The 12,872-nt window shown below is 59.0% G+C and overlaps 2 protein-coding genes across 4 annotated transcripts; both read right to left on the bottom strand.

Annotated features, from left to right (window-relative positions):
* Positions 1 to 5,182: 5,182 nt before the first annotated feature.
* Positions 5,183 to 8,734, bottom strand: MIOX (myo-inositol oxygenase). Of its 3 annotated transcripts, none has more exons than XM_065945950.1 (10): positions 8,597 to 8,734; positions 8,076 to 8,156; positions 7,819 to 7,899; positions 7,581 to 7,743; positions 7,359 to 7,426; positions 7,122 to 7,231; positions 6,957 to 7,024; positions 6,814 to 6,863; positions 6,604 to 6,728; positions 5,183 to 6,532 (listed from the first exon to the last, which is right to left on the bottom strand). In XM_065945950.1, exons 1-10 carry the CDS (start codon positions 8,609 to 8,611, stop codon positions 6,424 to 6,426), a joined length of 870 nt encoding a protein of 289 aa, XP_065802022.1. In that variant the 5' UTR covers positions 8,612 to 8,734; the 3' UTR covers positions 5,183 to 6,423. The 3 variants fall into 3 exon arrangements, with proteins under 3 accessions (XP_065802022.1, XP_065802016.1, XP_065802028.1); XM_065945956.1 differs by having other exon boundaries at positions 5,185 to 6,532; positions 6,616 to 6,728; XM_065945944.1 differs by lacking the exon at positions 8,597 to 8,734 and having other exon boundaries at positions 5,184 to 6,532; positions 6,616 to 6,728; positions 8,076 to 8,590.
* A 2,371-nt stretch (positions 8,735 to 11,105) lies between these two features.
* Positions 11,106 to 12,872, bottom strand: ADM2 (adrenomedullin 2). The gene is made up of 2 exons (XM_065924526.1): positions 12,763 to 12,872; positions 11,106 to 12,022 (listed from the first exon to the last, which is right to left on the bottom strand). The coding sequence occupies exons 1-2, from the start codon at positions 12,870 to 12,872 to the stop codon at positions 11,704 to 11,706; spliced, it is 429 nt and encodes a 142-aa protein (XP_065780598.1). The 3' UTR covers positions 11,106 to 11,703.

Genomic DNA, 12,872 nt, shown 5'->3' with positions numbered 1-12,872 from the left:
TTTTTTTTTTTTTTGGTCACAGTGAGTAACATGCAGGATTTTAGTTCCTCAACCAGGGATTGAACCCATGCCCCTGGCAGTGGGAACAGGGAATCTTAACCATTGGACTGCCAGGGAAGTACTTAACACTGATTGGATTGTTACAGCTTTATAGTGAGTTTTGAAATTGGGAAGGATGAGTCCTTCAGCTTTATTTTTCTTTTTCAAGATTTTTTGGCTATTTGGGGTCCCTTGAGATTTTAGAATAGATTTTTTTTTTTAATTTCTGAAAATGAATGCCATTGGAATTTTCATAAAGATTGCCTGGAATCTGTAGATCAGTTTGGTTGTACAGTTGACCCTTCAGCAATGCCGAGGTTAGAGACATTGACCCTAACCAGTCAAAAATGCAGTCTAGCCTTAGAGTTTGCCCTCCATATCTGAGGTTCCGCATCCACAGATTCAACCTATGAAGGGTCGTGTAGTACTGTAATATGTATTTAGTGAACTAAAATCCACATATAAGTGGGCCAGTTCTGATCTGAGCCATTCGAGGGTAAACTGTTTTCTGAGTGACACTGTCCCAGCCATTTATTTTCATTTTCCCTCTTCTATTTACATCAGCAGGTTTTAACAGTCATTCTGAAGGGTTCCATTTATAAATTTTAAATGCCTAATGTACTTAACTGCTTTACAAATTTAATTTGTTCTTTAACTGTTCAGTCATCTGACCTAACACAATCTTCCCAAGATCCAAAAACACCCGTAAGCGACTAAACATACAAGTGCAGTGAGCCAGTCATTCTCTTGAATGCCCTTGTACCAACAGTAAACTTAGTAAGATTGATCAAGGGCAAAACCCCGCCGCAGCCTGGCCTGGTGAGGACGCCCAGTGCCTGGACCCCAGACTAGCCTCCAGCTTCAAATGCAGAGTCTGGTGTGGCCGAAACGTGTGTCCCAGGGCTGCTGGGCAAGCACCGATTTTTCTCTCCCTCTTGGCTTCTGAAAGGAGAGGTAGGCGGGGAGGAGCTGCCCCAGCCCCACCCAGACTCCTGGAGAGGCAGGCCCTTCTCACAGTGGAGGTGCTCCCACACCGCCTCCTTGGTGCCCTGGCCCCTGATGAATCCATCTTCCTGATTCACGCAGGAGTCCTCCGCACCCACACAACATCGCATTGATATGAGGCAGCCATGGTACATCTCACTCGGAACTACTTGCCCACAGCAGGCGGAGGCACCCACAGCTGGTCCTCTCCTGCAGACGCATCACCTCCAGGCTGCAGCTGGACCCCCACCCCTGAGCTCAGCACAGTCCCTGCTCAAAACTCTGCATCTCACACACTGAACAGTGAATTTAGTGACCCAAAGATGTCTGCAGAACAGCAAAGAAAAGTACCGGTTATGCTTGTTCCTGCCACAGTCATGAGTGAGGCTGGTAGGGCCTCCCCACGCTCACCATGGCATGCTCCCCAGGCTCGCCAAGGCCTTTGAGCCCTCGGCCCATCTGCAAGGGCATTGCCATCTTCCACGGAGCCAGCTCCTGCTCGGCACTTCTGCGCGGCCAGTCTCCAGGCCCTCCTGGCCCCTCAGCCAAGCGCCAGCCACCCCATCCCTGTGACACAGCCGGCCTTGCCCAGCTCGGAGGAAGCGTTGCCATGCCTCTGGGGAGAAGCCCTGCTTCCTCGGCAACCACATCCCCCATCCAAAAGCTGGCACTGCAGCTGGGTCTCCGACTGGTAGTACTGTCGTCCCGTCAGATGATCGATTTGGGGTCGTGGGGGCGTCTGGGGGCCTGCAGGCTCCAGCCTCCGCATTCTGGCCTCCGTTAGAGGCTGTGACAGGTGAGTTAGTGGATGACGGTGCCGGAGGAGGTGCGGGACAGGGTAGCAAGTCCAGGCGCACAAGGGCCTGGTGGTGAGAGATGGCTGCTGTCATCACAGGCGGTGCCCATGGGGGCGGCCAACGACTCCTCGGGGAGGGGCACGCCGTGGGCTCTGGGGCAGCTGTACTGATGGCAGGGCCTTCACTTTGTACCTGAGGGAGCCCACAGAGGCAGCTTTGGGGTTTCTGCCAGAGGAAGTCACCAGGTCATCTGGTCTCATGTTCTTAAAAGCTATTGAGAACTCCCAAAAGCTTTTGTTTATTAGTGTTGTATCTGTCAGTATTTACCATTGGAAATTATGAAATTCTTTAAATATTTACTTATTAATATTTGAATGGGGGCTTAGAGGTTAAGACTTTGTGCTTCCACTGTAGGGGGTGCAGGTTCGATCCGTGGATGGAGAACTAAGATCCCACAAAACATGCAGCATGGCAAAAAAAAAAAAAAAGGCCTTCTTGAGTAAAACTGACCTTTTAAGGAAGTGGCCTCTCTGGGTGAGAGCAGCAGTAACCTCATGGTCCCCAACAGCCCAGAGTCTCCAGGGCAGCTGGGCAGCCACCAACCATGGCCTTAGGACCACGGTCTGGGCAAGTCACAGAGTCTGGGCACGTCGCAGGGTCCAGCAAGTCACGGAACGCTCTCTTCTGGTCTAGGCTCGGTCCTGGGTTTAGGGAGCTGGACTCATCGCTGTCCTGTCTTAGGCCATCAGTGCCTGTAGAAGCAGCGGCTTTCCTTTAGCACCTGCTCACCATCCCCGAGGGCTGGCCAGAGTAACTAAGGCCGTGATTACCTGCCCTGCTCCTGTAGGCCACGAACCACCAGGTTTCCATTACCAGCAGGCGTTCCCAACTTTCAACCCCAAACAGGCCCGATAACAAATTCTAGATTCCTCTAAGACTCTTGCCTGCAACCACTCTCTTAGAAGAAACCGGCTCGTTTAAAGAGAAGTTCAATGGCTCAGCAGTAAATAATCTGTCTGCAATGCAGGAGGAGAATGCAGAAGACTTGGGTTCAATCCCTGGGTCGAGAAGATCCCCTGGAGGAGGAAATGGTAGCCCATTCCTGTGTTCTTGCCTGGAGATGCCCACGGGCAGAGGCACCTGGCCAGCACAATCTGGAGGTAGAGCCAAGCCTTGCCTCTGTGAGCTCCTCAGCTGCCCACTGCCCTGAGGCCCCCAGCAAGACCAGCAATGCCGAGTAGACTGGAACATGAGATCCCTGGCCCTCTTCCCAACCCTGGGGCCTGTTTGGAGATGTCTAGGTTACAGTCTGCAGGGCCACAGAGAGGCGTGGGGACCTGGGGTCAGAGGCGAAGGTGGCCACTCCTGCCGTTCACTGTGGAGGCACCCCTTGGGTGATGACTTTGAGCCCAGAGAGACATTCAGTCTAGCATTCCCCCAACCCCAGCCTCCTCAGAGACCTGCCTCCTCCCCACTCTCAGGAAGGCAGAGAGGCCGTCACCCACATGCAGTCCAGGTTCAGAGCCCTTGGCCTGCCCCTCCAGAGGCCCCTGCACCTCACAAGCCACTCTAGGGAAAGGACCCCCTCGGCACCCTGCACCTGCCCTGCCTGAGTTCAAAGTCGGGGGGCAGGGGCGCAGCTGGCAAGGGGGCCTGAGGATGGTGCAAGGGGGCCCAGAGTAAGCAGGAGTGCTCCAGGAGGAGAGGAGGCACCAGAAGAGTGCTCCAGAAGGAGTGAGTGGAGAAGAGCTTGGGCAGAGCCTCTTTTTAAATGTATGTGTAAAATGGGCCAAAGATCTAAACAGACATTTCTCCAAAGAAGACATACAGATGGCTAACAGACACATGAAAAGATGCTCAACATCACTCATTATCAGAGAAATGCAAATCAAAACCTCAATGAGGTACCATCTCACACCAGTCAGGATGACTGCTATCCAAAAGTCTACAAGCAATAAATGCTGGAGAGGGTGTGGAGAAAAGGGAACCCTCTTACACTGTTGGTGGGAATGCAGACTAGTACAGCCGCTATGGAGAACAGTGTAGAGATTTCTTTAAAGACTGGAAATAGAACTGCCATATGATCCAGCAATCCCACTCCTGGGCATACACACCGAGGAAACCAGATCTGAAAGAGACACATGCACCCCAATGTTCATCACAGCACTGTTTATAATAGCCAGGACATGGAAGCAACCTAGATGCCCATCAGCAGACGAATGGATAAGGAAGCTGTGGTACATATGCACCATGGAATATTACTCAGCCATTAAAAAGAATTCATTTGAATCAGTTCTAATGAGATGGATGAAACTGGAGCCCATTATACAGAGTGAAGTAAGCCAGAAAGATAAAGACCAATACAGTATACTAACGTATATATGTGGAATTTAAAAAGATGGTAATGATAACCCTATATGCAAAACAGAAAAAGAGACACAGATGTACAGAACAGACTTTTTGACTCTGTGGGAGAAGGCGAGGGTGGGATGTTCAGAGAGAACAGCATTGAAACAAGTATACCATCAAGGGTGAAACAGATCAACAGCCCAGGTTGGATGCTTGAGACAACTGCTCAGGGCTGGTGCACTGGGAAGACCCAGAAGGATGGGATGGAGAGGGAGGCGGGAAGGGGGATTGGTATGGGGAGCACATGTAAATCCATGGCTGATTCATGTCAATGTATGGCAAAAACCACTACAATACTGTAAAGTAATTAGCCTCCAACTAATAAAAATAAATGAAAAAAAAATGTATGTGTATGTGCATACATGCATCTTACTATTTATTTGGCTGCATGCAGGATCTTCTTTGAATCACGCCTTGATCTTTAATTAAGGCACATGGACTCTATAGTAGCAGCTCAGCTCACAGGCTCCAGAGTGTACTGGTTTAGTTTCTCTGCAGCATGTGGTCCCCAACCAGGGATCCAAACCCCATCTCCTGCAACCACCGGGCACCCAGGGAAGTCCCAGGCAAAGCCTCTGGTCACACTTGACCCCTCCTGCTGCCAGGGCATGGCAGGGCTGGGTGCTCAGGAGGGGTCTGAGCAGGACAAGAGGGTCTCACTGGGCAGAAGGGCAGGGAGGCAGTGGGCAGTGCCACCTCCACGGTCACAACCCATGGACGTTCAAGAAATTATTGGGTCTTCAGCCCCCAGCACGTGCATTTGAAATACCACTTCCCACTCCCAAAGTTCCTTGGAGAAAGGGCCAGTTCCATATCCACATCAGCCCCTGCGGTGAGCTGGAAATGGCCCGCAAAGTTGTCTACATACGACCTCTGAAACGTGTGAGCATAGCCTCACTTGGAAAAAGCACCTCGTGGATATAATCACGGACCTTGAGATGACGAGGTTGCCCTGGATCATCTGGGTGGGCACTGAGTGCCGTCACAAGTGCCTTTATAGAGAGGGACGGAGCGGGACACGGAGAGGCAGCAGCGTGAAGGCAGAGAAGGTTCCGCCAGCCACGAGCCGGGGGTGCTGGCCGCCACCTGGGAACGGATGCCCTGGAGGAGGCACTGCTGACACCGTGATCTCAGACTTCTGCCTTCCAGTGCTTGAGAGAATAAATTTCTGTTGTTTTCAACAAGTCACCAAGTTTATGGTAGTTTGTTACAGCATACACAGGAAATTAACAGAGTCTGGGCATCCTGTTACACCAGATGGCAAGACATCCCATCCCAGAGACCAATTTTGATCGTCTGGAGGACCCAGGAGCCCACCGCAAAGCCCCTCCCCAGCCTTGTCTGAGCACCAGGAAGGATGACAACTCATGGAAGCACAAACCCGCTGAATCTGTGTGTCCTTGATACACAACAGACAACTTGATTGTGTTCGAAGGGTGCTACGGAACCAGCTCTTACAAACTATTAAACTAAGAGGGCGGTGGGAGCACGTGCTTCCCCTTCCTGCACAGACGTGAGCAAACAGGGTGGGGGGCTGGCTGGGCCCCGGGTAAGTCTGTCTCCCTCCGGCGGAGGGCCTTCTCAGACCCGAGGCCGCCATGCGGCCAGCTGACCATGCTGAGGACGGCGGTGTTCTCCGAAAGCCCCCACCTCTAGAGCACTCTGGCCCCTAAGTCAAACTTGAATCTGATTCAGCCTCTGCGCTCAGTTATCAGTTAGCAAGAAATACTGAGGGAAACATGAAAAGATCCCAAGAGGCTGTAATCAGCAAAATCCTGACAGGAAGTCCCCAGACAAACGAGCGGCTTTCCGCAGCGCCGCCGCGTGAGGGGGCGCACGTGACCAAGGAGGGGGCTGCGTCTGGGGGTGTCCTCAAGAGTCGCGTCCGTCAGTCCGCCTGTGTGTTTACCACGGTGCTTCCTGTCGAGTGTTCCGGCTAGCAGATGCTTCTGCTTGTTTTCTTTAGGGAGACTGAGCCCAGAGCAGGGGTCCCCCACCCCCAGGCCGGTACCCCAGTGAGTGTGCCGCCCCAAGACGCAGGTCAGAATCACAAGGCGCTTCGGGGTCTTTATTGCCAACCGGCAGGGAGGGCAGGTGGGCCCGTGCGGTCCCCAGGCAGGGCTGCGGCGGTCGATGCTGTTCCTGACGGTGGCTGCGCCCCGGGCACCCGGCGGGTGAGGGGGTGGGCGGGCGGTCACCAGCACAGGACGCCAGGACAGTACCTGTCAACGAGCCCCTGGTAGTAGGGCCGCAGCGCGGCTACGTCCGGCAGGCTGGCGCTCTTGGTGTAGAGGTCGAACTTGCTGCAGCACAGGGACGGCGGCCCGTGAAGCCCCCCGAGTGACCCCACCCCCCCGGCGTGCCCGCGCCGCGCCCGCGGCCGTACTTGAACTCCTGCACCCAGGGCAGCATGGCCAGGTCCTGCTCGTTGCACAGCTGCCGGTAGTCTCCGAACTTGTGCCAGGGGTAGAAGGAGTGGAACCGGATGATGTAGAAGGCCTGCGGGCAGCCAGGCCTCAGGCTCCGGCCGAGGGCATCGGGCGGGGCGGGGCTTGACCTTGCCTCGGTCCCCACCCCTTCCTACCTCCGGTGGGAGGGCAAACTTGTTGAACTTCATCATCCGGTACATGTACTCTGTGGGAGAGGGCGGGTCACCATCTCTGGGCGGGCACCCAGAGGGGCAGCCCCAGAGTGGTCCCCGCCATTCCCCCAACCGACCAGCCTCACCGTCATGGCCCCAGGACATGAGGACGTTCTCGAGCCCACAGTGAGGCTGGTACATGCCAAGCTCCGTGCTGCAGGGGGGGACGGAAGGTGAGGGGCTCAGGAGCAGGACCCCGGGAGGGGGAGGAGGGGGGAGGACCATGGCGAGGGAGGGCAAGGGAGCCGCACCTGTACAGGGGGTCTTGGAGGTCAGGGTTGTCCTGGAAGGTGCAGTCACGGAAGACCACAGAGGCCTGGGGACGGCAGCCAACTGGGAAGGTGTCTCCTACCACCGCCCACTGGGGACGGACCAACAGGCAGCCGTGGGTGAGCGTGACTGGCCTGCCCCCCAAGGGGGTGTCCAGAGCCTGGAGCGGAGGCTGCCCGGGCCCCGCCCTGCTGACTGCCCTCCACCCCTCTCCTCACCTGGGGCTCCCCTGCCAGAGCCAGGACCTTCCCCAGGTCGTGCAGGAGCCCGACGAGGTGGAACCAGTCTGGAGGAGAGGGAGGGACAGTGCAGGCTAGGAGGGTGCAGGGACCGGGGCAAAGGCACAGTCCTGGGGCTGTGGGTGGGATGCAGGGCCTACTGGGAGAGGGCCAGACCACCCCCCCTTCCCCAACACCCGTCAGAGCAAGTGGGGAGCACACCCTTGTCTGGATGGGCCTTCCGGATGCCCTCGGCTGTCTGGAAGGCATGGAAGGAGTTGGGGAAGTCCACGTCGGGGTCCGACTCGTCCACCAGTCCGTCCAGCATGTCCACAGCCTCCATGACAGTCATCCTCTTATAGGAGAAGCCCCCGAACTGGGCATGCTGGGCCAGAAAGCAAAGGTCAGTGTGGTCCCAGGATCAGCCCTTGGGAGCTTGGGTTAGGAGTCGGCCTCCTACCTTCCTCCTGACGAAGTCCACGGTCTGCCATGTGTGCATAAGCTTGTAGGTGGCGAAGACACGGTCCAGGAGCGGGCCGGACTGCAAGCCGGAGGGTCAGCCAGGCAACTGCCACCCCCTGCCCTTCACACCCAGGGGGCCACTGCCTGCCTCTCCCAGGCCCCAAAGTGTGGTCAGGGTGGCCCCAGGGTGGCCCCTGGAGCTGTGCAAGGGGACAGGGCAGGAGAGGCAGGGGCCGCTGGGGGAGCAGTCCTCACCGTGTAGTTTCGGAAGCTGTCCTTGTCTGTGGCTGCTTCTGGCTCCATATCAGGCTGGGAAACCAGCGAAGGGTCTGGGTCCTGGTAGGGTGGGGGTGGTGGTGAATCCATTTCATCAGGATGCCAGCTCCATGAGGAAGGGAGGACACCCCATGGGGGCCAGGACTGTTGGATGTGGAGCGGCAGAGAGGCACCCCAGGGCACCAGCGCATGGCCTCGGTGAGCCCGAGTCAAGACTTCCGGCCCTGAGTCCTTATCTGCTGAGCGGATGCTGGGGATGTCTGCTCCGAGGGTGATGCTTGGCCGCGGCCACACAGCACCCGCACCCGGAGTCTGCTTCTCAGGACGCGGGTCCGCAGGGAGCCCAGCGTTTAGGCCCATGACCTTTGCCCCAGATAGACCACGGCCGGGAGGGAGCCCTTTGACCCCGAAGAGTGGGCCAGCAGAAACCCGCCGGGCATAGGCACGGGGCTGCCCCGCTTTCCCTGAGCATGCAGTCTGCGTGGGCCAGGGGTACTCACCGCAGCCACCTTCATCCTGAGATGGGCAGAGCTCCACGGGCCCGTATATATGCCCACAGGTTACATAAGTGACCGGACACCACCCAGCCCCTCGGCCTTGGCCCTCGGTAATGAGTGACCATCCACCCTCCTGCTGGCCTCTGAGAGTTAATGTGTCAGCATAGCACTGCCCCCCCGCCCCCCCCGCCCCCCCCCCCCGCCCCCAGCCAACCTCCACGTCCCTGCAGCAACTGACCTGCCCAGAAGGTTGAGGCGGCCAGACTCCCACCCCTGCCAGGAGCTTTAAACTCCTCCAGGACGCTGCCCCTCCCTGCTCCCTATCTTCCCCAGGCACCTGGGATTGGGGCAGGGTGGGGCTTATTTCAGAAAAATATTTTGACGTTTTTGACATTTTTTAAAGAATATCTATTTATTTGGCCGAGCGGGGTCTTGGCTGCAGGGCTCCGCAGTTGCGGTGCTAGGTGCTAGGTGTTAGTTGCTCGATGGCGCGTGGGATCTTGGTTCTCCGTCAGGGTCCTTAACTATGGGAGCTCCAGGGAAGTGCCCTTTGACACTTGTTCAGAAGGGATGGAAGACTTTATTCTTGATTGCGAGATGGGAGAGATGTTCAGATGCTCGCTGGAACACAGCAAGGTCAGCTGGAGTTTCACAGTCCTGGGGTGGGGGTGGGGGACTGGGCAGGGGCCGAGGGGAAATTCCCAGAGGAGAATCAGGGGTGGGGGCAGCCTTGCTAAACTTGACAGGATTCTGTTCAGGGTGGGATTCTTGCTAATACTGGGCGAGGCTCATGGCTCAGAGAGGCTCAGAGATCTCAGAGGGATCTTCTCAGGCCCTGGGGCTGAGGCTCCATCTCCAGTCAGGGCAGAGATGAACTCACGGCCCGGGTCACGCGAGAGCCAGGCTCGGCGGTGGACACACAGCAGGACCACACAGCCTGGAGCTGACGACGGTGTCATTGGAAAGAGGCTGAGGTCAGGGTGCAGTCTGGGCCAGGAGAGGGCAGTGGGCCAGGTGTTCTCCACGTGGCTCCTCCTGCCGTCCTGAGAGTCAGCTGGGGGTGCTTGGCCCCCGTTGACAATGGCAGAGTGCTCTCAGCCCCGCGAGCCGCGGCGCCTCCGGCACTCCGAGAGCCGGGCATCGCTCACTCTCTGTGCTTCTGAGGTCGGTTTCCTCTGCCTCCTCCCACGGATGTGTCCGTCTCTGGGTGGGAGGCTGATGTTTCATTCGCTGTTTCTACAAGTGCTCCGCAGATATTTGCTTCAGGGATGGAGAGGGGATGCCAGGGGGGGAGGCTGGACCCATCACCCCAAAGCAGGTTGGTGGCCTGGACCGAAGGAAGGAACAAAGTGCCGGCCAGCGGGTCTGGATGAGGGCAGGAGACGGGAGGAGGACCGAGAGGCTCTGGCCGGGAGCAGCGGGAGGGGGGTGGGTGGGGTCCCGGCGGGCATCCCCCAGGTCTCCAAGCAGGCTGTCGGACAGGCAGCCGGGACATGGCCTGGAGCTTGGAGGCCATGTGGACACCAGTGTGATGCTGTGACCGTGACAGGTGACCCAAGGAAAATGGCCCGAGGCTCAATGAGCACCTGGGGGCAGGAGGCGGGCACTGCAGCCCTGGGGGCCTCCTGGCAGGCTGTGTTGCCTCGTGGAGGTGCCATGTGAGGCTGTGTTCCTGGAGGCGAACATCCAGCACCGAACTTCGGGGACTTTGCCCCAGGGCCGGGGCCGCAGGAGGTTTTGCCCAGCTGAGCTCCTGACTCCCCAACCCAGCCTTCTTGGGGTCCTCTTCTTCATCCTGGAGCCCCTCTAGCCCTCACGGCCTGCCCTCCCCACCCGCTCTTCCGACACCCCTCAGTGACCACAGGCCTCTCCAGCCCTGGCAAGCGCCTATTCCAGCCTCCGCACGGCATCCAAGCTGCTGCGGCCACCCTCCGTCCATCCCCCAACCGGGCAGGGACCAGCCCGGCCTGACCTCTTGCGGCCCAGTGGAGGTGGGGGAGCCAGGGGAGTGAGCACGAGGGTAGGAGAGCCCGACCCATGGGGTCTGCAGCTCAGGATCTGTGGGTGGGCACCGTGGTGCCTGCAGGCCTGGCCCTGCTCTCTGGCTGGGAGTTGGGGTAAAGGCGGTGCTCCCCTCATTCAGTGGCCGAAAGGGTAACACGGCAAACGTCAACAAATTAAGTGCTACACGAAACGTCTGCTAAATAAGGGAAATCGCCCTTCTGAACCCCGTGAGACCTGGGTGCCTGGACAGGAGGCGCTGGCTCCCAGCGTGTAACTCCTCCCCCAGCTGCCACCCCGCCCACTGCAGACTCCACCTCTGGCTGACTTGTCCATTGATAACCAGGCCAGTCTCCTCCCCCAGCCTCCGCCTGTCCCCACACCTGGACCCACTGGGTCCCCGCGCCGGGCAGGGGAGGCTCAGGGAGCCCCTGTGGCCCGCGGAGCCCTGACCCTTGGCCAGCCACCCCTACGCACCTTGAGCTAAGGTTCTGCCTTAATTGCGAGATTTGGACTGGGAGAAGTGCCACCCCCACCCCACTCCCACCCTGCCCTGGGGGGTGGGAAGGGTGCTCTGCCTAGCTCCAGGACCCCTCCGCCCTCTCCCCAGCTGCCCTCAGGGGGTGCAGGCAGAGGTCTCCGTTGCTACCCTGGACCCACCTGGAGCAGCCCAGCGCTAACCCTACCACGTCAGGACACGTGGCCAACCCAGAGTCCCTCTCTCCCACAGCCCAGAAGAGGCCTGGGGTGCTCAGGTCCCTGACGTCTGCCCCACGTCCTTGGGCAGACCCTCTCCTCTGCGCCCCGTTCTGGCATCTAATGTTGCCAACCGCCTCCTCTCAGCCCCGTCCCCTAAGTGTTACCCTCTCTCAGTGCAGAGCCCCTGGGTGATCAGACTCTGCTGGGCCCCCACGTGGGCCTCTATGTCCACAGCGATTGGAGGCTGGTTGCTGCAGAACGTGGCGGGGGGAGAGTGGGGCAGGGGTGTTCGCTGGTGCCTGCATTGCCCTTCTAGGGGCTTCTCTCTGCAGGCACTCTGGGCTGGGGGCTCAGCTGCCGCCCTGGGGCTGGGGTGCAGCATCCCAGCTGGGACAGGCCTGCTCCCCCGCTCAGCCGTAGCTGTGGGGACTGCTGGGGTCCACGGGGGCTGAGGCCCGGGGGCCGGCCGAACCGACGAGCTGCCACAGGCGGTGGCTGAGGTTCTGCACCTGGCAGGTACCCAGAGCACAGCCCACACGCAGGAGCTGGGCTCTCGGCCTGCGGGGACCCAAGTGTCGGCGGAGGCCATTGCGGAGAGGCTGACCCCTGGCAGGGACCAGGCTGACACTCTTCTTGGGCTGGAGGGCCTGGTGCAGCCTCCACACCACAGGAAGGGCTGCAGGGTGCTGAGGCTGTGAGCCACTGGCAGGCGTCCGGGCTGGGGGCTCCCTGCACAGGGAGATGGAGGAAGTAAACCCAGTGGTCCAGCCTTCCAGGGAAGCCCACAGCTTTCCAACAGCCTGGAGCATGGCCAGGGGAAGCCCACAGCCCCCAAGCCACTGGCCAGCGGGCCAGGGGAAGCCCACCCCACCCCCCAGGCTGGAGCTCGGCCAGGGGAAGCCCACAGACCCCACGCCATGGCCCAGCAGGCCAGGGGAAGCCCACAGACCCCACGCCATGGCCCAGCAGGCCAGGGGAAGCCCACAGACCCCACGCCATGGCCCAGCAGGCCAGGGGAAGCCCACTGAGCTCAGGGCTGGGGTTCTGACCCTCAGCCATCTCAGTAGCCCATTCAAGGGCCAGGCAAGTGGCTGCCTGACCTCCCTGGGCTACTCTGCTCAGGACTCAGGTTTATGCCCTCTCAGCCCTTCCCTTGGGGTGGGGGAAGGTGGGCAGGTATGGGAATCCCCTTAACCTCCCCTCCCACAGCTGACCTCTCCTTCTGAGGGGTCTGCTCTGCCAGTGGGGTAGTGGGCATGCCTTAGAAGGGCAAGCAAAGAAAAAGGAGCCTTCTGCCCTGCGGGGGGTGCCCACGGCCTGGGGCTGGATTTAGCAGGTGAGCCTTAGCAGCAGAAGCGGGTTTCCCCCAATCCGGGGTCCTGGGGCGTCGCCGGGGTGGGGCGGGGCGGGGCCTTCCGGAGCATCTGGTTTCCTGCCCAGGCAGCCAGGGTGGTCTGAGACCTGCTCACCTGGGTCGCGTGGGCGGCCGGCTCCCGGCCAGGCCGAGGGGCAGCGCGCCCGGGAGCTGTAGGTAGAGGAGGCTGATGCAACCGAGAGTGACCGCCAGGAGCCCGGCCAT

Source organism: Muntiacus reevesi, chromosome 1, assembly GCF_963930625.1.
Source record: "Muntiacus reevesi chromosome 1, mMunRee1.1, whole genome shotgun sequence".
NCBI lineage: Eukaryota > Metazoa > Chordata > Mammalia > Artiodactyla > Cervidae > Muntiacus > Muntiacus reevesi.
This window is presented reverse-complemented; position numbering and strand designations above follow the sequence as displayed.